Source organism: Monodelphis domestica, chromosome 8 (assembly GCF_027887165.1).
Source record: "Monodelphis domestica isolate mMonDom1 chromosome 8, mMonDom1.pri, whole genome shotgun sequence".
NCBI lineage: Eukaryota > Metazoa > Chordata > Mammalia > Didelphimorphia > Didelphidae > Monodelphis > Monodelphis domestica.
This window is the reverse complement of record NC_077234.1, coordinates 79,647,802-79,673,746: the sequence shown is the minus strand read 5'-3', so window position 1 is coordinate 79,673,746 and position 25,945 is coordinate 79,647,802. Positions and strand designations below refer to the sequence as shown.

General features: G+C 34.1%; 1 protein-coding gene across 4 annotated transcripts in view; it reads right to left on the bottom strand.

The window, feature by feature from the left end:
* Positions 1-25,945, bottom strand: part of ERBB4 (erb-b2 receptor tyrosine kinase 4) — a 1,424,132-nt gene that overhangs the window by 401,354 nt on the left and 996,833 nt on the right. For all 4 annotated transcript variants that reach the window (XM_056807930.1, XM_001369059.5, XM_056807929.1 and 1 more), the window contains exons 6-11: positions 20,480-20,598; positions 17,486-17,627; positions 12,429-12,542; positions 9,407-9,533; positions 2,151-2,224; positions 835-925 (exon numbers count right to left, since the gene is read on the bottom strand). In XM_056807930.1, the coding sequence (XP_056663908.1) occupies positions 835-925; positions 2,151-2,224; positions 9,407-9,533; positions 12,429-12,542; positions 17,486-17,627; positions 20,480-20,598 (667 nt within the window). The remainder of the gene's footprint in view (positions 1-834; positions 926-2,150; positions 2,225-9,406; positions 9,534-12,428; positions 12,543-17,485; positions 17,628-20,479; positions 20,599-25,945) is intronic.

The window sequence follows — 25,945 nt, the reverse complement described above, 5'->3', positions numbered from 1 at the left end:
AATAGAGATCCCAGATCATCCTACATGACTTCTGCCTATGTTCTCCTAAAACTTTGCCATAATGATGGATGCCTTTTTCAAATTCTTTTCATTGCATGGATAACAATGTAGTTTGTTCCCTGCTAGATAACAATGTAGTTTGTTCCCTGCTAACCTCTCCTTTCCATTCTTATTTTATGGACACACTATCTCTTTTATTTTCCAATCATTCATTTCCTTAATAACTTCCTTAAAAGTAAATATCCTGGATATGCTGAAATATGCTCATACCTGCTCTGTTCCATTCTATTGCCTTTTTAGACATCTTCGACTGTTTCAATTAATGATCCAGTGTGCTAGTTCAAATCCTTCCTCTGGATTTACTGAACTGTGCTTTGATCTTGCTGTCATGCACTATATTCATGTAGAACCATGAGCTGACAAAGTAACTCAACTACTATCACTTCAGTTCCTGATCCAAATGTCAGCACCAATGGTAACTGTCACCCAAATATATCTTTTGATTATGATAAATTATGATGAAAAGGTAGGTTGAAATGCATGACATTTCTTATATCTTCAAATCAGCATAAGCACTGTATGACTGTAAATGATTTAGGGAGCTGAAAATTCAAGAGGCATATTCCCTACTTTCTGTAGTCCATCATTTGTGGCATGTTTTTCATTATGAGTTTATCTCCAGGATGGAAAATGGAAAAGTTTATATTTCTAGAGCAGTGAAATCAATGAAACCAAGAGCTTTCTAATATTATACATGAGCTTTTAAGAAAATGTATCTACTACTAGTGAACTTTGAGAGTTCTGCAGACTAAAACACAGATATTGAACACATACCTATACAGTACTCTTCCACCAATGGTGACCAGGTTAGAAAAGACACTGAAATCTGTCATGTTTGGGGGCCAAGACTGTATGTTCAAGAAACCTGAGGAAGATAAGGGCAAAAAGAAATGTCAGTATCTCATTGTCTCACTCATGGTGAATCCTTCAGTTCTTGAAACGTGACAGGATCACCTTATGTTGAAGAAACATGATGGGCATGTGAGAAAACCTACAAATAAGGGCAAGAGAATTTCTCTTTGGCAGTTATGTCATTCCAATAATAGGATTTTTCAGCAATTCAAGGGGTTCAGAATTGCATTCACACTTTCTGTGTTGAAATGCATGTCCAATGAGAAGTACCAAAAAAAAAAAAAGGACAGAATGCCATGTTTCTAATGCAAATGTTTCCTGAAAGTTAAGATTTAGACTCCAAAAGTCATCATGATGTAGTAAATAATAGATTAGGTTTGGCATAAGTCTTGGGAATGAATCTTGCTTTAGATACTAACTTGTTGAAGTCATTTAACTTTTCCCTGTCTTAGTCTCCTCACTAATCTGCTTCACAGTGGAAAAAAATAAAAAGTATATAAAGCTTATTGTAAGCTTTAGTGAACTATATCAGTGAGTTCTTATCATCATCATTAGTAGTAATGATAATGATAATTGCCCCAGATTTGATGTCTTCTAAAATTTTTTTGAAGTCTTTCAGGTGCTTATGACTATCATAGATTTAGGCATGTTTTGTTAAAGAGCATTGATTAGAGGAAGAAGGATGGCATTCAAGTTCTAGCTCTCCTGAAAGTCATTTAGACACTATTAAGCTCACTTTCCACACCTATAACATGGGGACATAATATCTACTCCTTCCACTTGACTGTTGTGAAGATCAAATGAAATGTGTGTAAGTCCCTTGAAAAGTGTTAATTATTATGCAAATGTAAGGAGCCATGACAACAATGATGGTGAAGATGACAAGATGCTACACTTTTGTCATACTAAAAATGACACCATACCACTGAGTTTATTATAATAAGTAACAAAGAATTATAAATATGTTATTTGGGTACAAGGATCATTTTGTTCTTGTAGTAACCAAATAATTTTAAATTTACTCTTCATTTTTTACATTTTCAGAGGTTTTCAAAACATATGCATAAGTTTAGGCATTTGTAGATTTTCATGGAAAGCTTCATGCTTTTGAGAAGCTAATCTTATGGTTAGAAGATGTTGATTAGAACATTGCACATATTTTAAATAAAAGTACTATATTCTTGTGGTCCAGAGAAAAAATACTGTTTTACATTATAACTCTATTTTCCCAGAGTTACCTGTTATCTCTCTGACTGTCCGGAAGATGTTCAGTTTCTCAGGATCCATGGCCTCAATTGCATTGTAAGGATCCCTAAAAGAGGAGGATATTCAATGAATGCCTCAATATGAGCTGGAACAGTTCTTCTATCACAGTGATGGCAAACCTTTTAAAGACCAAGTGCCCAAACTACAACCTACATACTGCATGTGAGTTTCCTGCCTTACCCCAGAGAGGGAAGGGAGAAAGTGCTCCAAATGGGCTGCTGGTCAGATAGGCAGGGGTGTGAGAAATTCACTCAGGCATAGTGGAGAGGGGAAGGGAGCAACTCCCTCTGGCAGGCATGCCATAGGCTTACCAACACAGTTCTATCACATGAAGAGTTGTTTATTAAAATCAAGTCTTTGCAAATAACTTGAAAACTATTTGACATAAGTACAACATATAAGGTGGCTTAGATACTTTCTTTAGGCACCATTATCATCTTGAGGAAAAATTTCATTTTTTTAATGGCACATTTTAAGATTTCTTGGGAAAAGGGCTTTTGGAATGTCAAAAAATTCTCATTTTGGATCCATTCAAGAGACTTTCATGAGTACCAATGTCATGAAGAAAGAAAATGATCCAGATCTGAAATGATATTTAGATTCAACTGTGAGCTTTGCCTGTTGGATAATTCATTTGATCTCCCTAGGTTTCAGATTCCTTATCTTTCAAATGAGAGAATTGTTAACAACAAATTAGATTATCTGACTTCTTGTCTTCATTTGTTTCAGAAATAAAGTTTGGTAGAAAATGTATACATGCTTTGTAAAATCTGATTCAAGATCAAGAAAGGAAGCTAGGTGGCTAACTCAATAGAGCCAGGCCTAGAGATGGGAGGTCCTGGATTTAAATCTGGCCTCGAAAACTTCTTAGATATGTGACCCTGAGCAAGTCACAACCCCAATTACCTACCCCTTATTGCTCTTCTGCCTTAAATTTAATACTTAGTTAGAAGCATGGTAATTAGTAGAAATGAATGTCTCTGGTTTTCTAAATTCATGTGGGATTGGGCTTCATTGTAATCTACGAGAATCATGATTTTGTTAGAAAAAGGAAATTTTTCTGCCTATGAATTATTCTTTAGAGTAACATTTTCCTTCCTACCCAGCTAAGTACATTGACTAAAAATATGTTATAGGATATCCCTAAGAAACCTTATCAGGCATTATTTTTGTCCTTTTGTACTTGTAATACAAGTTAATGTACAGGCCATTTCAAAACAAAATGCAATTTAACTAAATTTTGTACTCCCAAATAAAAATTACTTTACTTGAGATTTCTCCTGTTCCTAGAGAGTAAGGGTATTGATCTATAATTATTATTACCACTTTAAAGATAAGCACAATATATTTTCTTTATAACCCTAAATTAATCTGCAAAGATTAATCTTCTGAAATTTACAACTCAGGAAACTAGCTGTGGTATCAAACAATAGTGTTGAATCCTTGGTTTACATGATGCCAACTGGTTAATGTGAAGCCAATTATAACCATAGTGTAGCATTGTGGATAGTTACATTTTTGAGAAAATTTATTTCATCCTACACTCCACATAGCTGACTGCCCTGCTATCTTGAAATTCTCCTTTCAACAAGACAAAATTAAAGAGTGAATTTGTCTTTGCAGCTTCATTCTTCTAAAAGAATATTCCATATGAGTAGTGACCTTGCCCTTTTGATATTTCCATACATATTTCCATTGATATAAACATAGCACTTCATATTGTATTTTGTAAATATTTGAGGAAAGTTCTCCTCTACCACTAGGTTAACAAGTTCTGGTAAAGTAACTTCAAAAAATGATTATGACTAAGATAAGCAGATATGTGGAAGATGGTTTTATAACTCAATCACAAATTGTGGATTTTTTGTTGTTGTTGTTCATGCACTCTATCTTTTCCAGATATCCAAAAAGCACCCATGAATTGTTTTCTTTACTCTCTCCCTCTTATAATAAATAGGTTTTTAACAAAATTTCAAATTCAGGTTGAATAAGAAAACAAATGGACTAAAACAATCCTTTATATTGCTAAAATAATTGGATAACTATCTGTGTATAGGAAACAACATTTATGCACTCAAATCCTAAACTAAATATTTACAAAGTTCAATTGAGAAACACTCTAATGACATACTGTCTGCTTGCCATTCTGTATATAACTTCACATCATAAGATGCCAAGATTAAATTTAAGCATGAGATATACTAAATATATACATTTTTATGTTCAATTCTAATAACTATTGGTGACTACAAATATGAAATATTGTTTCCTTTTCCTTTTCTATTACCACTGTATTAGAATTGTTTCTTATTGACAATGTCCCCAAATGATATATCAAGCTTGGCACAAGAAAAAAAAATTCAGTCACTATTATTAGTTAAAATAGATGGACCTATGTTAGCAGTTCCCATATTAGATAATGTAAAAGGAATTCTTGGCTTACCCCCTGTTTTCCCATAGGTCAGTGCTGTTGAATATTTTAAAGATGGAGTGCCAGGTCCTGCATCCATCCTACCCCCAGACTTGGTGCTATGCCTTCCCCACTAGAGACCATATGCTGTGCCCCACTCTACATCAAGTGCTGGGTGTGCCCCCCCTCACACAAGGGAGAGAGAAAGCTCTCCCATTGGGCTGCTGGGCAGAGGGGTGGGTGATGTAAAAAAATGTTATCAGGCACAATGGAAAGAGGGAAGGGAGCAGCTCTGCCTGAGTCCCTCTGCCTTTCTAGTAATGAACTCTGTGGGAAGTGAGGAGGGTGGCTACATGGCCACAGAGAGCTCTCTGTGTGCTGTCTTTGGCACCCATGATATAGGTTCGCCATAACTGATATAGGTGGTTCAAGCCAATTAACCTTCATAAGCCTAAGTCTGCTATTAGAAATTAAGATTTAAGTGCTTGATAATTTCTTAAGCAATATAAGGTTCTTCTGAGAAAACTTGTTTCAGATATGAATCACCATATTCCCTTTTAATTTGACTGTTCTTTTTTGTTACAGTTCATAGAAGCCCCTTGGCTGTTTTAACCAAGTTACATGATCTTATTAAAAACTGTTTAGTACCTTATTGAGGATAATTAAGCAAAGTATTTATTGAGTTGCCAAGATTTTTCAATTTGTACTTTCTTTTATTTTTTATCATTTGAAAATAATTAGAATGCTTTTTTGGGGGGGGAGCAAAGAGATTTGCCACACTGAGATGAGTTCCCGTCAATAATATTTTTTTCCAAGATGACAGGAAAGAGCTTCAGAAAGTGCAGGTCAGGCTCATCATTGTGATAAGAAAATGGGAGGGTGGGATTAGAGAAAGTGGAGTCACTTTTTAAAATATATCAGGAAAATATTAGACATAGGGTTTTTTTAGATACATGTTTCTATTAATTTTTGCTTCAATTCTTCAGGCATAATAGCTATAATTAAATAGTGACAGTACTTGGACTGACAACTAAGACTCATGAAATTCCTATTTAAGAAATATTGTCATTATGAGTCACTTGGCTTTAATTTAGTATTGAAAATTCTAGAAAAATAATATTTTCTACTCAATGTGTGGGGCTGAAAGCTGAATGTTGTCTTTTTAATTCAGTGTTCTAAGAGGAAAATTATCATTTCAACAAAATCAGAAAGTACTTTAAAAAAATAATACCAGGAGATAATTTAGGGCAATGTTGGTAAACTTATGGCATGTGTGCTGGAGCATGCTGGAGGAAGCTGTTCCCTTCTCCTTCTCCAGGTGGGCCTAAGGACATTTCTCACATGACCTGCCCCTCTTCCCAGAAGCCCAATGGAAGTGTTTCCTCCTTCTCTTGTCTGGGGTAAGGCAGGCAAGGTGTGAGGGTTGAACTTTGGGCATTTGGTCTCTAAAAGGTTCACCATCACTGGCTTAAGGTTTCATTTCTAAGTTATGAACTGGATTGCTTTTGAGAAGTATATTTTAAGGGCATTTCTTCACGTCATCTTGCTCTTTGATTAGAAGGATTAGTTCCAAAAACTGCCCTTATTATACACCAAATTATATTTGAATGTACTGCCCTCCTGCTGCATACTATAGCATCTCTTGAATGGGTATTTCTACTTTTAATGAAGTTGCTTATATCCATATATTGGCTAAATCCTCTGTGGAGAATTTTTGTGAGGATGTGGGCAGAAGTCATATAGCATGGATAGTCATAGATGGGTTAAATTGCACACAGAAACTGGCACAATCAAATGTAATAGACATTTCTACTAGCAGCAATGCAATGACTCAGGACAACCTAGAGGAACTTATGAGAAAGAATGCTATCCACATTCAGAGAAAGAACTGTAGGAGCAGAAATACAGAAGAAAAACATAGGATCGATCACATAATTTGATAGGGATATGATTAGGGGTTTGATGTTAAAAGATCACTCTACTACACTGCAAATATGAATAACATGGAAATAGGTTTTGAACAATGATACATGTATAACAAGTGGAATTGCTTGTCAGCTTCTTGAAGGTGGGAAGAAAGAGCAAGGGGGCAGATCACGAATCATGTAAACATGGAAAAATATTCTAAATAAAAAATAGATGGATTAAGAACTTTATCACAGCATAATCAAATCAATGAGAACACAGATGAATTTTAGCTTGAGTACTAATTCACTACTATAGATGCTTATACATATGATTGTGCATGAATGCAACAAAGATAAATAGAAGTACTTAAATTATAATGTATAATCATATATTATAAGTATGTGGTCATTGAAATTCTATTCTCAATCTTTTTTTGTATATTAAACCCTTTTGGCCATCTAGTGAAGCTTAAGGTCCTCTTCTCAGAATTGGTGTGTGCATGTTTTTTTAAATTCATAACAGAAGGAAATGGTAAATTTCATTTAAATATAGGTAGTACAATTTATCTGAAGCTACTTCGTGGAACTCCATGGATGTCTTAGGAGTACCCTTTTATCTTAGAATAAAATTCCTTCTCTAAGAAATCTTTTCAGTGGAATTCCTAACACTCCCCAAATAAAACAGATCTTTTGAATACCACTTGTTAAAGTATTTTATTTCCAAAATTTTGTTCCTTAGTAGATTGACCTTTATACTATGGAAAGCAAAATGAAGAGTAAAAATACAATCTCCGCTACTCTAACTCTGTTTGTTAATCACTAGAATGTCACATGGAAATATATACAGATACTAGAATAAAGGAAATTGTTGGTTCCAAATGTTTCCTGATGCAGATGCAGTTGGGATTTGGAGGTAATTCCATTTATTGTTTTCAAGTGTCAACAAAATATCAAGATGTAGATGGATATGACTTTTTGGCTATTTTCATCCAATATGCAGAGGAAATTTTTCTATAATTCCTAATCACATTGTGAGCATAATTTTAAAAATAGGGAGATGAGCTTGTTGTTCCACATATTATATTTCCAGTTGTATGAAATAAAAATCACAAGGTAAAGATCAGAACTGCTTTTTAATACTTATTCCCACGTGTAAAATGTAGGCCCTTGTAAAATAAAATAAGCAACATAAGTATTTTATATGCCACTGAACAAAATTGTTGCTATGAATTGAAATATAATTTTTTTCTAATGTTTCTGTGTATCCTTTTTGGGCATGTATTTATTAGTAAGGTGTTACTGATATGTATTATGATAACAGTATGATGATACATGTGCAGAGTATAATTTCAGATGATTAGATATGATTTAGTTTCTCTAACTTTCCCCTGAGCATTAATATTTTGGAATAAAACAGTAATATAAACAAATAGATACAATGAAAAGTGAAAAATTGACATGTTTAATGTAACTCTAGAAACATAAGATTAGTTGTTTTCCCAGCTAGAACCAGCAGGTGGTTGTATAATGAAGGAGGACAGGCATTGTTTGTCTTGCATGCTATAAAACTGAAATTCATTGAATGGATTAGGTACAATAGTTGTGTGTGTGTGTGTGTGTGTGAGAGAGAGAGAGAGAGAGAGAGAGAGAGAGAGAGAGAGAGAGAGAGAGAGAGAGAGAAAGAGAGAGAGAGAGAGAGAGTGAGAGAGCGAGGGAGCGAGGCAGAGGAAGAGACAGAACAAACTGTGATGTGAAGTATGGAGAGATATTAAGTAGTAACACTAGAATCACTTCTGATAATAATTTATTGCCATTTCAACCTTAAATTACTTGCAGAGTTTTAGAAAATTTAGAGATTTCTTGATTTCCATAATCATGTATTACTTGAATACTAATCTTAACACTGTTTATATGTACATGTGGATATATACATATATGTCTGTGTCTTATGCCTATGTTTTCTGAAAACTATTCTTTTGGGAAATTGTAAGTATTTTGCTAAAGTTTAGATCAGATTCACAATTTGTAACCTTGTCATTTTTTAAAAATCAGGAATTACCAAATTTTAAATTGTAGATAACTTTGAAAACCTTCACTTTTCCTTTGTTATTAATTAAAATTGACTGTTTTTGCAGAACATGATTGATAATGGGTTCTGGTGTTAGTAATGAAGTGCAACATTAGGAAAAAAAAAACCAGAAAAAATCCTATTCATATTTAAACAAGTTCCTACTTATAAACACAGAATTACAGATTATTTTTCTGTTTTTACTATCTCCCTATCTCTCCAAGTCAGAAATTTAGTGTCGGCTTTTATTGACCAGATCCCACTAGTGAACAGATCTTTGTTACATTGTCAACTTTGGCAGATTTGTCCCTCTTAACACAGTCTGATTCCTGCTCCACGGACTCACAATATAAGTAAGTATTAGACAGTGTGGATGACCAATCAGTTCAGCCCACTTTAGCTAAGAATTCCTAACTCAATCGATCTACCATTGTTAGTATCCTCCAGTGACAGGGATTTCAGCTGTACTGCCTCACACTAGACAGAATCACCAAATTTTAAAATTGGAATGACTCTTCAGACATCTAGTGAGTCCAGAATTGAAAAGATATCTCTTCTGAAATATATACTATAAATGGCCATTTTTCCTCTGATCAAAAATCACCAATGAGGGGAAATCTCAAGCATCCCTTTCTGGTCTGAAACAGCTCTCGAATTATTAGGAATTTTTTTTCCAACACCAAGTCTATCTTTGCCACATTACGGCTGCCTTTTGCTTCAGGTTTTGCCACCTGAAGCTAAAAGAGAAGTAGTGTAATCTTTCTTACACATGACATCCCTTTTAAAAACATTTTGTCCTTTCTTCGAAGAAAGAAAAACATAGAATGAAGTTTTAGCACTGACCCATGAATACCAGTGACAAGGAAGATCAAATTCCCATTGATCTTGGTACAATTTATGAACTTGTCAATGTTGCTGGAATCCACAGTCTGAGCAGACATCAGAGTTCCTGTGCCAATGCCATCACATGCTGTATATAAAAACAAAAATCACAGAAAAACATAAAACTGTAGTTTTCAATAAGTAGTGATCCAAATTCTAATTTTTCTCATTAGTGAATATCATACATTTGAATAGTACATTAAAAAGGGGATCCATCAAATATTTGATCTTAAACTCAAATGATGCCTTGCTATGGGTTATACTTATTTTGATGAAATGTAATTTTTTCAGTATAGGCATTCCTTTTAACACAAATTACAGCCCCTTCTATGACTTAAAAAAAGTTCTCAATAGTTGCTTTACCAAGAATATTAGTTCTTCTTTTAGCTAAAACCCTCACCTTCTGTCTTAGAATTAATGCCAAGTATTGGTTCCAAAGGAGAAGAATGATAAGAACTAGGAAACTGGGGTTAAGTGACTTGTCCAAGGTCACATAACTAGGAAGTGTCTAAGGCAAGATTGGAACTCAGGACCTCTCATATCCAGGCCTGGCACTCTATTCATTGGTCCATCTAGCTACCCTTTTGTAACTCTTGTTGGAATGAAATTCTCTGGACTTGGACTGATTCTCAGAAAAATCTATCAAACATCAAGACTACCATGTGAAAAATATCATATTAGATGTTGGGAATGAAAAGTATGAAACCGTTCCTATTCTCAATAGAAATGACGTTTATGACTGCTCATTCTCAAAGGTATTCCTCTTGCACTAACTAGTCACTATGTGTATCTCATTGACATAGTCGTCAAGAGCTTAGGGTCACCTTTATGCCACTAAATTCTATTCAAACAGTATTTTGGTGGATTTTACACATATATAAACATATTCAGTAGACTAAATCTGAGTTGTCAGTTTTCCTATGATGACTTCCATGAATGTTGATTTTTTATGATTTATATTATCATAATTTTAAGATTGTTCTTCCTCACACTCTTCCCCTCATCAATAAGTCTTTAGGAGGATGATATTCTTTTATTTTTCCACAGATTAAATAGATACAATTTTAATAATAGTTTTCTGGCATTTTTAAGCAAGATTTCTATTTTTGGAATGCACATCATTCTTATCTTTGTCCCATAGAAACTCTTTTCCTCAATTCAAACACCACCTTCTATGTAAAGTCTTTCTGATTCTCCACAATATTAGTGCTAATCCCTAAATCCTTGTGTATTGATATTTCTTTATTCTATTTGTATGAGTGGCAGCAAGGGATATTGGCAGAGAGAAGGAAGAATTTGATCCAAGTAAAACTCTAAAATGTACTGGTTGTGTCACTGGCCAATCACTTAACTAGACAGGGTTTCTTTACGCAGAAGTTGCCTATGCCAGTAAATTCACAGATCTTGTACTGATCTCTATTCATAATTTTTATGTCAAATCTGTATATATTTAATTATGCGTTTTTTAATTCTACTCTTTTTGTGCAAGTTCCTTAAGAGTAGGTCCTGGTTTGGTCTTTTATTTTCTTTTTTAAACATTTACCTTCTTTCTTAGAATCAAAACTGTGTATTGGTTCCAAAGCAGAACAGTCCACACAGTGAGAAGAGTGTACATCTGTACACAGGAGCTCCTGTCTCTAGGTCTGGTTCTTAATCCACTGAGTTACCTAGCTGCCCTCTTGTTTTAGTTGTTTTTTTTTTTAATTTTTAATCACTAGTATTTTACAGAGTCCCTGAAAAATAAATAAGCATAATAAATGCCTATCAATTGATTGAATTCTCCTCCTTTCTTAAAATTAATATTATTGTGTTTTTTTTTGTTTTAACATTGCTTAAATTTTCACCTGTATCTTCTTTACAAGACAGCCCTCCCATATAAAGGGATACACTTAAAAAAAGGGAAGAGTAAATCAATTAATAAACTGAAAATACTTGATATGTTCCATATGCATGGATAATTCACCTTTATAAAGGAGTGGGACTTTCCACTTTTGATTCATTCTTACGTGGCTTCTATCCCTTTTCCCACTTTACCAAACTTTGTCTAGTCTTCAAGGATAAGATAAATGCCACTTCCCCTGACTAGAGGGAGTCTATTTGGGGAGGTCCTCTATTCTATTGTATACATGGCATTAATCAACCTTCCACCATCATTGCCCTTCTTAAAAATTTTTTTATGCTTTATATATCTAACAAAAACACACACTCCTACAGAACAGGAACTCTTTGAAATTTTGTATAACTTCCACATAGTCAGAGCTTAAGAAATATTTGTTGACAATGAAGGAGTAATCTTTATACACATAGAGAGTGCATACCACTGACACTTGGTACCATAGAATGTAGTAAAATTTACTGTTTGGCTGTGTACTATATAACTTAATTTTTTAAACTTTTATCTTCCATCTCAACTGAATACTTCATTGGTTCTAAGTTAGAAAAATGATTAAGTGACTCAACTAAAGGTGGCACAGCTAGAAAGGATCTGAGGCCACATTTGAACCCAGGACATCTTATCTTTAAGCCTGGCTCTCAATCCACTGAGCAATCTACCTATATCACTTAATTTTAAAAGTATGCACAACCTGTATCATATTACCAGCTTTCTTGGGGAGGGAAGAGGGAGACAGAGGGAGAACACATGAATTGTGAAATGTCAGAAAACAAATGTTAAAAATTTTAATGTAATTAATTAACCTGTAATCTTGAAAAAAAAAAACCTAGAAAGAAAATGTGAGTCCTTTTGCCCCCTTGGATTTTGAGCTTCTGGAAAACAGTGAACTATCTTTTGACTCTTCTTTCTTTTAGCACAGTAGCCAAAATATAGTAGATTAGACATTTGATATCTTGGGTAATAATCTGAAGGTGTAGGAAGTCATTTCTCCTTTTGTTTTGCAAGATTAATTCTCCCTTATGGAGAATGATTTAGGAATCTTAGTATTGTCCCCAGATTCTTTCTATATATATCATACCTACAGCTTACCTTTTGGACAAATGTCGGTACAAGGTTTACACATTTTAATTCCATTTTCTTCAACCTCCATTTTGGAGCTAGGACAAGCCCGCACACAAGAACTGGAATCTACCACAAAGTTATCTGGATAGGAAAAATAGACTGTTCAGTAATAGTGTTTGGTTAGCAAGTTTGGATGAAAGAAAGAAAAAAAATCTGATTTCTGGAAGTGAACATGTAAGCCAATAATATCTATGACTTGTCCCTTATTTTAACTTTATAATTTTGTATCTATGTACTGGTAAATTGCTCCAGCACTGTGCCTTGAGTCAGAAAGTTCTGAGTTTCAGTGTGTCCCAAGATCCTTACTATATGAGTGACTGTGATCAAGTCACTTGAGAGCCTCCAGTCCCATTCTACTTATTTAAAAATGGGGAAACAATAGCACTTACTTCCCAGAGTTGTGTGAATAATAATAATTTAGTAAATGATAATATTTTAAAATGCTTGGCAAACCTTGCTGTACTAGAGTGATGATGAAACTTAATCAGAGAATTCCACTGTCATTGTAGTATGGTCTAAGAATAAGATGAAGAAATAGCTTTGACTAGTTTGTTTATTTTTTGGTTTAACTTTGTTTGTTTTCTTTTTTATCCCTCACATTCTAAGAGCCCTCAGGACAGTGTAAATGTCTTTTTACAGGCTTAATAACTACATGACATTTAGTTTGTGTTTTCCTGTTGTTCTACTTCATTTCATGCAGTGATGCAAGTTTGAAACCTCGGAATGCTTGGAGTTATTTTGAAACACAAATGAAGCTTAAATTAGACTGCTGTGGATCAAAAAAAAGTATTCTATCTCAGACTCAAGAGGAAGTATGTAAAGTTTGAGTTATATACAAAGAAACAATGTGATAGACAATTTGGTCATAGGAGTTTTCTCTGCCTGCGAATATGAATACACTTGCATGACACTTTAAAAGACAGTTACTTGGAATAAATTTTTTTGAAAATTTTATTTAATTGGTCAATTTAGAATATTTTTCCTTGGTTACACAAATCATATTTTTTCCCTCCCCCCAACCCTTCCTGTGGCCAACACGCAATTCCACTGGGTATTGCATGTGTCCTTGATCAAAACCTATTTCCATGTTGTTGATGTTTGCAGGAGGGTGATCATTTAGAGTCTACATCCCCAATCATATCCCCATTGGCCCATGTGATCAAGCAGTTATTTTTCTTCTGTGTTTCTACTCCCATAGTTTTTCCTCTGACTCTGTGGCTACTGTTCTTGCTCATAAATCCCTCTGAATTATTCTAGATCACTGCATTGCCACTAATGGAGAAGTCCATTAAATTTGATTCTACCACAGTCTATCAGTCTTTGTGTACAATGTTCTCTTGGTTCTGCTCTTTTCGCTCTGCATCAATTCCTGGAAATAATTCCAGTTCAAATGGAATTCCTCTACTTTATTATTCCTTTGAGCACAATAGTATTCCATCACCAGCATATACCACAATTTGTTCAGCCATTCCCCAATTAAAGGGCATCCCCTCATTTTCCAATTTTTAGCCACCACAAAGAGTGCAGCTATGAATACTCTTCTACAAGTCTTTTTCCTTATTATCTCTTTAGGGTATAAACCCAGCAGTGCTATGGCTGGATAAAAGGGCAGTCTTTTAGCGCCCTTTGGGCATTGTTTGGAATAATATTTTAATAAAACCTTTTATTAAATAATGTAGTGTTTATTTAAAATTATGTTTACCATGGATAGCTCCCTATTCTTTTTAGCTTATACAAGATGAAAAGGACTTAAGTAGATACCTAGTATAACCAGTGACAAACTGTAAAATATCTTGTCAATTGCTATAACTAAACTAATTTAATCGGAATATTTTGTGGCATTATGCAATAAGAAATTAATTGGAATTTTGGTCATTCATGAAAAAGAATTTATCATATTCAGAAATAATTTGTTCATGTCTTGGCTCCTATGGAAAGGTAGCTTCTCTAATAATCATTTTGTAGAAGAGGGGATACTTGAGATTGTGGGGATTCTATTAGAAAGAAGTTCCTTGAAAATAGGGACAATGTTGTTCCTATCACACTATCCCTAACATCCAATAGTAGATGCTTGATAAATGATTGTTGAATTAAATGGTGTTGAGCCCTCTGAGTTTTCGACTTCCTTTAATATAGCTCCTTATCATTTAGCTTTAGTGAAAAGCTCCTCATTGATGTTATGGTCTATTGTATAGTAGTATGCTTTTAAGCTCAGCCTGAGGTTCATGAAAAAGGTAGATGATAAAATTCCTTTCATATTCTCTCTCAACTTCACTTCTCTCCTTGTGTTATCCTTTGTCCCTTCTGCAGCAGAAGAAAATAAAGTCATTTTTCTGCTTCTTTTTTGATTCCTTTCAAAGGTGAATTCTCTCTCTTTCCCCAATTTATTTACAAAATAACTGTTTCATGTCAATTGTTTGTTACTTGAATTTCTACAAAACTTTCTTTAATTGGTATTGAATTCAACACAACCTGCCTCCGTGAGCTCATTTAACACTATCTACGACATCCCATCAACATAATCTTATTTCTTTTCACTAAGATATGAAAAGAATGTGTCAATATCTGTTTTTTTATTATTGTTTTTAATTACTCAAAAGTTAGTTTTCTCTTACCAATCTTTTTATTTACATTGTTTTATTTTGCATATTTTCTAGTTCTGCTTAATTCAATACAAACCAGTTTGCATAAATCTTTAATTATCACTTTATTTAAAAGTTTAAAAGAAGCAAAATATTTGCTTTTAAATTTAACTTTAATGTAGCTTAGTTAATATTTTAAAGTATTCAAGATTATAGTCATGAAATAGAAAAATACTTTAAAAATTGTAATTCTAATGAGATGTTGAAGTATATTTGAAAAATTTTTGTCATATGGAACTCCCCACAATACACACACACACACACACACACACACACACACAATCCCAGCCCCATTTTAAAAGCATATGGATGCATATAATGTCATATATCAGTGATGGCAAACCTTTTAGAGACAGAGTGCTAGGCCCCATCCCCATCCTATACCCCCTTACCCCAATAGGGGAGGGAGGAAATGCTCCCATTGGACTACTGGGTAAGAGCAGAGGGTGGTAAGAGGCGCATGTCAAGAGAGGGTGGAGATTGGCCAGAAGGCTCTGCTTGTCTCCAGCTCTGCTCCCCTCTAGTTACATGCCACTCTGGGAACTATGCTCCCCTCAAACCTAGTTCCTTTCCAATCCCACCACAGGAATTACCTTCAAAACAGATTCAACAGGCTGCCTGCCATCTGTACCACAACCTCATGCAGCATTTCAACCTCCCCCAATGCCTTACCCCAGACAGAGGAGGGAGGAAGAGCTCCCATTAGGCTGCTGGGCAGAGCGGTGGGTGAGTGAGGGATGTCCTTAGGCACATGGAGAGGGGAAGAGGAACAGCTTTGCCTCAAGTCCCACTGGTCTTCTAGTAATGAACTCTGGCAGGGGACTGCAGGCATGACCAAAGAGGGCTCTGTGTACCCGTTTTGGCACATATGCCATAGGTTAACCATCAGGGTAATATATGATGCCAACTGGGGAAGAATCATTCTCTGTAGAGATGTAGAGGCTATTTCCAAGAATTTCTGAGGTGTAAAATTCCCAAATGAGAGAAATGTATGGAATATGACATCTTACACAGTTTTGCAGCTTCAGATAGCTATAGGCAAGAAAGTAATTTAAATTGAAAACTCTTTAATAATGACCTGGCAAATATCCTACATGTACCAAAATATGCATCACAGCAAGATGGCACTTTGTTCATAGTGAGAGGGAAAAGGATGGAAACAGATAGACAGAGGGATAGAGCAAAATTTAGGGAGGAGAGAGAGAGAGAGAGAGAGAGAGAGAGAGAGAGAGAGAGAGAGAGAAGAAGAAGAAGAAGAAGAAGAAGAAGAAGAAGAAGAAGAAGAAGAAGAAGAAGAAGAAGAAGAAGAAGAAGAAGAAGAAGAAGAAGAAGAAGAAGAAGGAAAAAGCCTTAATGGATGAATGAATAATCAAAGTGAAGGGTATGACAATAACAAAATGTCCTGAAAAGCAAGGAATATGAAGAATGCATAGAAACAAGGAGACATAAGACTCACACAGAAACAATTAGAACCAATAGAACAATTTGAACAAGGACTAAAATAATGTAAGTTAAAATAATGCTAAACATAGCCAAGTTCAGATTACTTGCATCAAATAATCATATTCCTGGAGAGCAAAAGATAAACTACATTTCTCAGTAGAGAAGGGAGATTATATAATCAGAATATTACATAGGCTATCAAAGTAATTTTGTGGATGTCTTGCTTAACTTCCTTTTGTTCTTACATTGATGGTTTCAATAAGGGAAGAGGATATGTTGAAAATGAACAACCACAGTAAAGATTAAAAAACTGCTAATACAACATATTTTTTCAAAATTAGGAAAAACACAAAACAGTGAATAAATTAATGTAAAAATAGGTTTATCATTTTTAAAAGGAAGATACAACACTACTCCAGATTCCCCAACAGCTACTCTCCCATATGAGGAACAAGCTTCCCATATTACACAGAAAATCACCATTATCTTTGAAAGGCAGAAAACAAACTCTAACAAAGACTGAAGAATTTTATGATATTGAATTTCTGATAAGGAACAAACCAGTTCAGTTTTGGATTCCTTAAGAAGATTAACAGTTTAGTAATGGACCTCATAACTTTTCTACGTTTTGTTAACTGCTATTATTTAAATTTGGATTTGACCATAGAAATGGTATGCAGTTCTTTGAAAGACCCAGTTTCAGAAATAGAAATCATTTTGAGAGGAACTCTTCCTCCCTCCCTCTCTCTGTCTCTGCCTCTCTCTGTCTCTGCCTCTCTCTCTCTCTCTCTCTCTCTCTCTCTCTCTCTCTCTCTCTCTCTCTCTCTCTCTCTCTCTCTCACACACACACACACACACACACACACAATTAGAGTCAGGTCAAACATTGAGCCAGGCATTCCACCTCTGGATTTCACCTCTGGGTTTTCAGTTACTTACGTGGGCATTTCTTGACACAGAAGGCTCCATAGGTATACTTTGCATTGAAATTGTGCTCTAGTTGAAAAGTGGTTGGATTGTAGACAAATGTTTGGGGGCACTGGGTGACACATGCCCCACTGTCATTGAAATTCATGCAGGCCTGTAACAGAATTTAAATAGCTTAGAGCAGGTTCTGGCTTACAGAAGACACTTTCATAATGATGCAGATGAAATTTGCTATTATTGGGTTTATTCTTGATTGGGATGTCACTTTCCCCTGTTTACCTATTTAGCAAACTTTTCCATTCAAAATTCAAAAATAAACCACAGATGATCTTTTCTTTTCAAAATGGTTTTAGGTGATTATTTCCCCAAAGCCTGTAAACACCTGTTCTAAAGAAAGCAATGCTAGAATCAAGTTTTCTTTGTTTTTGTTTTTAATCTATTAACTCATTGCAGGGTTGATATTGTGCTTAAAATTAGCTACCAACAAAAGAACTATTTAACCCACCCACATTGTTAATGTATAAATGATCTGGATTTTAATGTTCTAACCTTCTGGACTTGCCTGGGATTATGGTCTCTCCTGGTATTAGTCAAATGCCAACTGATGTCTAAGCTCCTAAATACGCCATCAAAGAAACATGATTTCTTTGAGTTGGGGAGAGTAGACATTATCCTTAGTGTAAATTTAAGAAGTGCCTTTTATCATCTTTCAGGATGAATAAGTGAATGGTTGAAGTTTTTGTTTTCATTTAAGCTTGATCATCACTCACTTTTGACTAAGGAAAATACCTTAGCAGGTGACTCTTAGGATACAGATACTATAAATATGAGAAGAAGTAACAATGGAAAGACAGCGATTGAATTATAAAATGCTTGTCTCCTGTCTTCTCATTAGGCTACATTTCACTTGAAGTGCCCTAAAAGAAAGTGGACGATTCCCTTTTCCTTTGTATCACATGGTCCAGCTTTTAAATTTTCACCTAAATTTTGAAATTATTAAAAAATTTCTCAATGTATTAAAACGATACTTTAACTGCCAGAAGAGTGTGGAACTTGCTTGCAGAAGTGAATATACACATCAATATTGTCATGCAAAAAGATGGATAACTGACTTTTCTCACATTACAAAAAGTTTTCACAGCAAGATATTTTAGGCTTTGCAAAGCAAATGTTGTGAACCAAGCAAAGCTTTTCATTGGAACATAAATTGTAAGCGAGTTTATTAATAAGCATTAATTTGCTGTGTTTCCTAAACACATTTGCCATATCCATTGTAGTTTAAGCAAGCACTTTATCACAAACATGACAATTCCCTTGTGATGGTCTACTTGATGCATAATGAGAATGAGGCATACTGATGGTATATTATTTCCTAAGATGACATTTAGCAGGAAGAATCTAATAAAAACCAATCTAGAAAACTCAGTAAGTTTTAATTTATAACCAGAAAGTTCTCTGTGCCCTTATAAGTGCTACACTGGCATATATTATATAATATTATATATTGCATGCCTAGGAAGAAAGCAAAGTGCCCTAGAGGAAAAAATAATTACGTTTTCTAAGTAGTGTCCACCGACCAATGCTTTTGTGTTACATTTTAAAATCTGCCATGCTTTAGTCCAAAGTGGATCCCCATATTACTTCAGGACAATAGAGAAATGAGTGAAACTGAAGATTAGTGTATACCATAAGGTATACATCCAGACAGTGAATCTACACAAAAGTTTTAAAGGATTTTTAGCTTGGATGTTTTTATAAGTATTATACTATAAAAAGTCTGTGGTGGTTAGTGACCCTGGAAAAGAATCACATTTGTAAATTTGTGATGAAGTAGTTATACATAATGCTTGTCCTGGTTCAAATGCAATTACATAGTAGTAGACAAAGCAAAATCTGCTCAAATATCTTCCTAAGTTTATTTCTATTTTGACTGCTTTTTCCTCATTCAGCATCCTATCATACTTTTTTTTTTCTTCTCATCAGGATAGACTTTATGTGAATTACAAAACTGGCTACTGTTTGAAACATTAGTTGCCTTAATTTTAGAAGGTTTTTAGGTAATTGAAGTTTTTACTAAATGACTTAAAAAAGAATGTTCTCTTTTAATCGTGTTTTAAAAGAACAAATAAAAATAAATATCAAATTTTTACCCTTTTAGAAATTATGGATTGTTATATATATATATATATATGATTTTAATTTAAAACTAATTGGAAAAATAGGAAAATATGGAGAGCTGGGTTTAACTACAGCTTACAAAATGTTCTCAAATATCAGAGGGAACACAAAGAATAATATTGAAAATATTAAAGTATAATTTAAAAGAGTCCCAACAAGCTATAAAAGTTAATTTTAGGAGAGTAAAAGTGTCTTCATTTAAGATAAAAACATACAGATTAGCATATAAATAGCTCTAAATCTGTATTTGTAAATCCCATAAATGTTTTAATAGGTAATTTAAGCTTGCAAGCCATATAAACTGGCAAGGAAAACAAATAAGTTCATAAAAATATCTGTTAATATTTTGAAATATATTTTAGAAAAAATAGCTTAATATAATCACACAAAAGATATAGGAATTCAATCTCAGATACAGAAGAACTTTGAAAGCATTTGTAAAAAAACTTGGGACAAAATTCACTGAGGATAAAATCTCTCCAAAGAAAGGCTACAACTAGCCTTCCTCTCTTCCCAGTGACTAGTTGAGATGTCCTTCAAACTGTCTTCTACAAGACAAGCTTTCAACCATATATTATATTATACATAAAATCTCAGTTAAATGAACAGCAGACAACAATCCAAAGTAAACAGTGACACTAACTGATAACTCCACCCTGAAGGAATGGTATCTTTCTTTCCAATTTTGACATGGATAAGATTTTTCTGATCTTGATCATATTAGGTTTCTTTCTTTTGATTTTCAGATGTTTGAGCTTCAGCACGAATTGGGCCAAATAGGAAGGGGGGGGGGACAGGGGGGAAAGAAATCAGAACTCCTCAACATACAAAGCAGTCTGTATCTTTGGGTCCTGAGCATCCTCCAGCACATTCTCGGTGGCAGCAGTCACTCACATACGGGCCATAGCACCTGCCATCACATTGTTCAGCACAGACTGTCTTGGTCACTGTAAAACACAAAGACAACATGCATGACAAAGGTACAGCAAAAGATAAATATTTCAGTAAGTTAGGGACTGTGAAAAAATGAGGTCTATTTTTTTGGAAACCCTTACTTTCTATTTTAGAAAGAACTCTTCAGACAAAAAGGCAAGGGTCAAGCAAATGGGATTAAGTGACTTGCCCAGGCTCACACAAACTGTCTCAGGCCAGATTTTGACTCCAGGTCTGGCACTCCATCCACTGAGCCATTTAACTGCTCTCATTGATTAAAGCTGATAAGCTTATTCACCTAAGGAGTTTCAAGAACACAAATAATAAAATAGAACTTTGAGAAGAAGAGAGGCAGTATGGTATATAGAAGAGTCCATAAGCATTTAATATCTACTATAAGTCAAACATTGTACTAATCAGGGAATACAAAACCCAAAGTCAGAACAGCCCTGCCCTCAAGGAGGTTGCAGAGGCAGATGTGGAATTCAGGGCCAACCCGGAAACCGGAAGACTTGTATTCCAGTCCTACTTCCTATATATGGCAGCTATTTGACAACAATCAAGTTGATTAACATGGCAGTCACTCAGGAATATATCTAGGACTCTACAGATACACAAGTTTTGGTGATGGTTAAAGGTTTTCACATTAGTCCCATGAAATCATGGATTTAAACACAAAACCAGAAGCTTAACAAACATGAAACACTCATGTTTATTTATATAATGTTAGCCTAGATCTTTGCACCCCTTAGGCCTTTAATAAATGTTTTTATATTGAATAAGATTGGATTAGGTATTCAGACCTTCAAATCACATTTGATCATGAAAACTATGTAAAATAGGTATGGCAGGCACTATTTCTATTTATCAAGGAAGGAGAATGAAAAACAACATCTTTAGTGGAGTTTACTAGCACTGCCTCATGATTATATCATATGAAGTCTATTGGGTTATAAAAATGAACAGTTTCTCTCAGAAAAGATAAAAAATTTCCCAATTTTTATACTGTAAATGAACAATATTTTCCCAAAGTCAAATCAATATTCTTTATTGAACACTCTTGGGGAAATGGTAAAACAAATTAAAGAGAGGCTTCCTGATGAACAGAACTTTGAGGGGAAAACAACAATGTTGTAGAAATTCAGATGTAGCCAATGCTAAAAAAAAAATGCAAAGTAACCTTAAACATTTCCTTTTGTTCCTGAATGCTTTATTTGTAGTTTTTATTTGAAGATTTTAATGTTTAGCTTCAGATTGCTATTAAAAGTTTCAGAATATGCTGCATAATACCTCTGAAATAGATACAGTGTTTTATTACATATGATAATATCACTCATATTCATATTTATAGGATCAGAAATTTAGAGCTGGAATATATGAGGAAATCAATAACAAACCATGGCAAACAGCTCAAAGCAAAGCACAATTTGAGCAATCAGAAGACAGTAAGTTTTGAATTGAGTTTCTATCTAGTTTCTAATATTGAGAAATAGCACTATTGTATAATGAAGATTACTGGACTAGAAACTAAAGAGACTTGGTGCTGCCCATTACAAGTCTTTTTACTTTTACCAACTCAATTTTTGTATGATTCTTTCCCACTATTTATTAAAACAAAAAAGTTTAGCCTAATGATCAGTAATAGATGAGTGCATTTGATGGTATGAGAGAGAGAGAGAGAAAGAGAGAGAGAGAGAGAGAGAGAGAGAGAGAGAGAGAGAGAGAGAGAGAGAGAGAGAGAGAGAGAGAGAGAGAGAGAATGGAGTCCTCTCCCCCTCAAGGCAAGGCAAAGGAGGGGTATCTGATATTGAAGTTTGGCCAGGAAGAAGGAGGGTGAGTCTGTGATTTTTCCTCCTTCAGCCTTCAGCCTATAGTGGCCCCTCACTAAACCTGCCTTGTTACTCCCATAGTTAAGCTGTTTCTACCCAGCAAAGTTCTTTTTTTTAGGGGAAGAGAGAGATTCCCTCACTCTTTCCCCCAGTTATAACTGCATTTTATTCAGTCTTTAGCCAGTTGTAGTGGATAACAGAATTTCTTCTAAGGTAACAGGAATGTAGGATGAAATTAGGAAAGGTTGGTAAGTTGAGGCAAAGGGGAAAGGAAGGAGGAGTCCCTAGCTGTCTAAAATCCTCCCCCCAAAATTGAGATGACTTGGGCTTAATGGCCTCAAGCCCCTGAGGGGTTCAGAGCGATGAACCCTGGCTTTAGCCCTGCCCAGCAGGTGCCTCACTTAAGATGAGGAGACTGTGATGATTCTTCTTTTGGACTCTCTTCCTTTCAGTCTCTGTCCACTTATTGGAGGGTTTTGGAGGGATAGAGATCAGGAGTCAGTGAAAGAAGAGGTTTCTTGGGATCAGGACCCAGTCAAAGACTGGACCTTCTCAGTAGCTGTCTCAAAGCCAGATAAATTCTATAAATCTATGATCTTTAATATCCTAAGATTTCACAAGGTAAATGGAACAGCCTGGAACTGTGAAAATGAATTTTAGAGTTTTAGGGCTCTGAATTATTTGAAATGTTCCTTATAAGTCCTCTATTTGATCTTTAGGAAATTACATATAATTTTGTTCTATATAATTGGTATTTAATTATCTAAAAATCACAAAATTAACACTTATGTCTACTGATTTTCCTTTTCTCAACTTAATGATAAGATTGTTAACTCTTCAGTAGGGACTGAGCTACACACAAGAAACACAGAAAAAATGTTTGTTGAATGAATAAAACTAATAAAACTAGTAAAGTGGAAAAATGCCATTTTAGAACATTCAAAAATCGTCCTTTGACATGGCAATAGTCTCTAATTAAGGCAACAGCCAGGAGTTAAATAAACAAACCATTAGGATCAGACTGTTAATGTGAGTATATTCTCCTAATTTGAGTAGAAAATGGGCATTTCACCATGTGTTAAGTAGACATTAACAACATGAGATGTTAATATGAGGTCAGTCTTGATATTCTTAAGCTTGCTTGAAACATCACATTTAAATAAGACATATATTTTTAGTTTTTATATTATATTTAAGATGACAAGATTTGTGAAGACTATAAAAAACAGCACTTTCCCATGATTTAAATAAAGTTTTTGTTTGCATGTAAATTGATCAAGCTTGATATTGTTGAATAAGATTGAAGCATGTGGTTTTTGCATAAATCATAAGAAAATTTAAAATGGACTCAATATCTTTTAAATATATTTTCATATTTTCCTAGAAAATTTAGTTCATACTTTTAATATATGCAAACAATGAAAAATACTTTCTAATAGTGTATAATCTCAAGTTTAGCGTTCATGTTCTGAGGTGAATCTATGAAAATTGGCTAATTGTTAATAAGACAACTAGAGTTTCCAGTTATAATGATACAAAATTTGCAGTAGAAATTATGTACTAAACACAACTGCACATGTGTAAACATGTATACACACACCTAAGGAAATATATAGAAATGCTGATGAGTTATGTGGATTTATTTTGTATCCTCCAACTTTGCTAAAGTTGTTAATTATTTTCACTAGCTTTTTAGTTGATTCTCCAGGATTCTTTAAGTAGACCACCATATCATCTGCAAAGAGTGATAGTTTAGTCTCTTCTTTGCCTACTTTAATCCCTTCAATTTCTTTTTCTTCTCTAATTGTCACTGCTAGTGTTACTAGTACAATATTAAATAATAGAGGTGATAATGGGCATCCAACACACACCTATGAAATGATCCTGAACTTTTCATAAAAATTGCCCATATTTTCATATGAAAAAAGAAATAAGGTCATGTTTTTGGCAGATGTAAACAATGCATGGGATTGATATTTCTAGCAGAGTGTAGCCCTAGGGGTAATGTTCCTGTTCTGAGTTTAATTTGCAAAAATATCAAATTTGTTAAGAAGACAATTCAAGGCAGTATAAACTTATCAAGTTAAAGAAGTGAACTGGAGTTGAATTATGTGATATTATAAATATATATGCTTATACCTATTCATTTATGCATACATGCAAATGTACATATGTATACACACATCTATATATGCATATGTAAATACATGTGAATTATGTATAATATTATACATATCACATGAGAAAACTAATTAAAAACTTTTTAAACCTTTATCTTCCACTTTAGAATCAAAGCTGTGTATTAGTTCCAAAGCAGAAGAATGGTAGGGGCTTGGAGATGGTGTTTCAGTGACTTTCCCAGAGTCACACAACTTGTAAGTGTATGAGGTCAGATTTGAACCCAGAATCTCCTATCTCTAAATTTGGCTCTCAATCTAGTGAGTCACCAAGCTCCCCCCCAAAATCTAAAAATTGACCCTGAACTGCTTTTAAAAATATTACTCACATATTATCATAAATTAAGAAAATCATACTTGGGCATATCTGGCAAACAATATTTTCTAAGACAGTTAAATCCTAGGGTTATCATTTGTTCTTTTAGTTTATGTGTGAAAATAGCCTATTGTTTAGGGGAAGAAGTTGAAATTCTAGCTGTGTTGATCAAAAATAAAAATTCTGCAATAAACACAACCATTTTTTTTCAAATCAGTTACATAAAGTTTAGCTAAATCAATTTCCTATTGTTTCATATGAAATTTGAAGAGCTATTTTGAATGTATTAAGTTATTTTTATTTCTTTTCTCCCCTAAGATTTTACTTCTTAATAAAAAAGAGACAAAATCCCACATATATGTAATGAAAATGAATGTATATGTATCATTCAATGGATATTTTTTCTAGTTTGCTTTATGATTAGCAGAAACCTTCCTTCTTCATTAATACTATTCCATTTTTTTTTATTAAGAGGATAGTTTTAGAAAATCCTGGGAAGACTTGTAGGAACTGATACAAAATAAAGCAAGTAAAACCAGAGGAACAATTTTACAATTTAGCAACTCTATAAAAACATACAACTTTGAAAGATTTAGGAAGGCTAACCAATAATAAGCTATAACTAACTCCACTTAAACAAAGAACTCATGATGAAACATTCTATCTACCATCAGACATAGAAGTGACAGATTTATAGTGTGGAATGAAGTATGCACACATGTATGCCTATTGATATATATTTGTTTATGCATACTTGTATGTCATAGCTAATGTAGGAATTTGTTTTGTTTTGCTAAATATAGGTGTTTGAATATATAAGTAATCATGGCTGTAATGATTCCAAATAGTTTTTGTGATGAATTTTTTTGATTTCTCAATGGGTGAGGGGGAGAAAAGTGGGGGAGAGTTCAGCACTGAAATAAATAAAATAATTAAAAAAGAATGTATAAACAGACTAGCATGACTATGTTCCAATAAAATGTTATAGACACTAAAATAAAAAATGCAATAGTATTTTGGTTAATATGAAAGGAGCAGG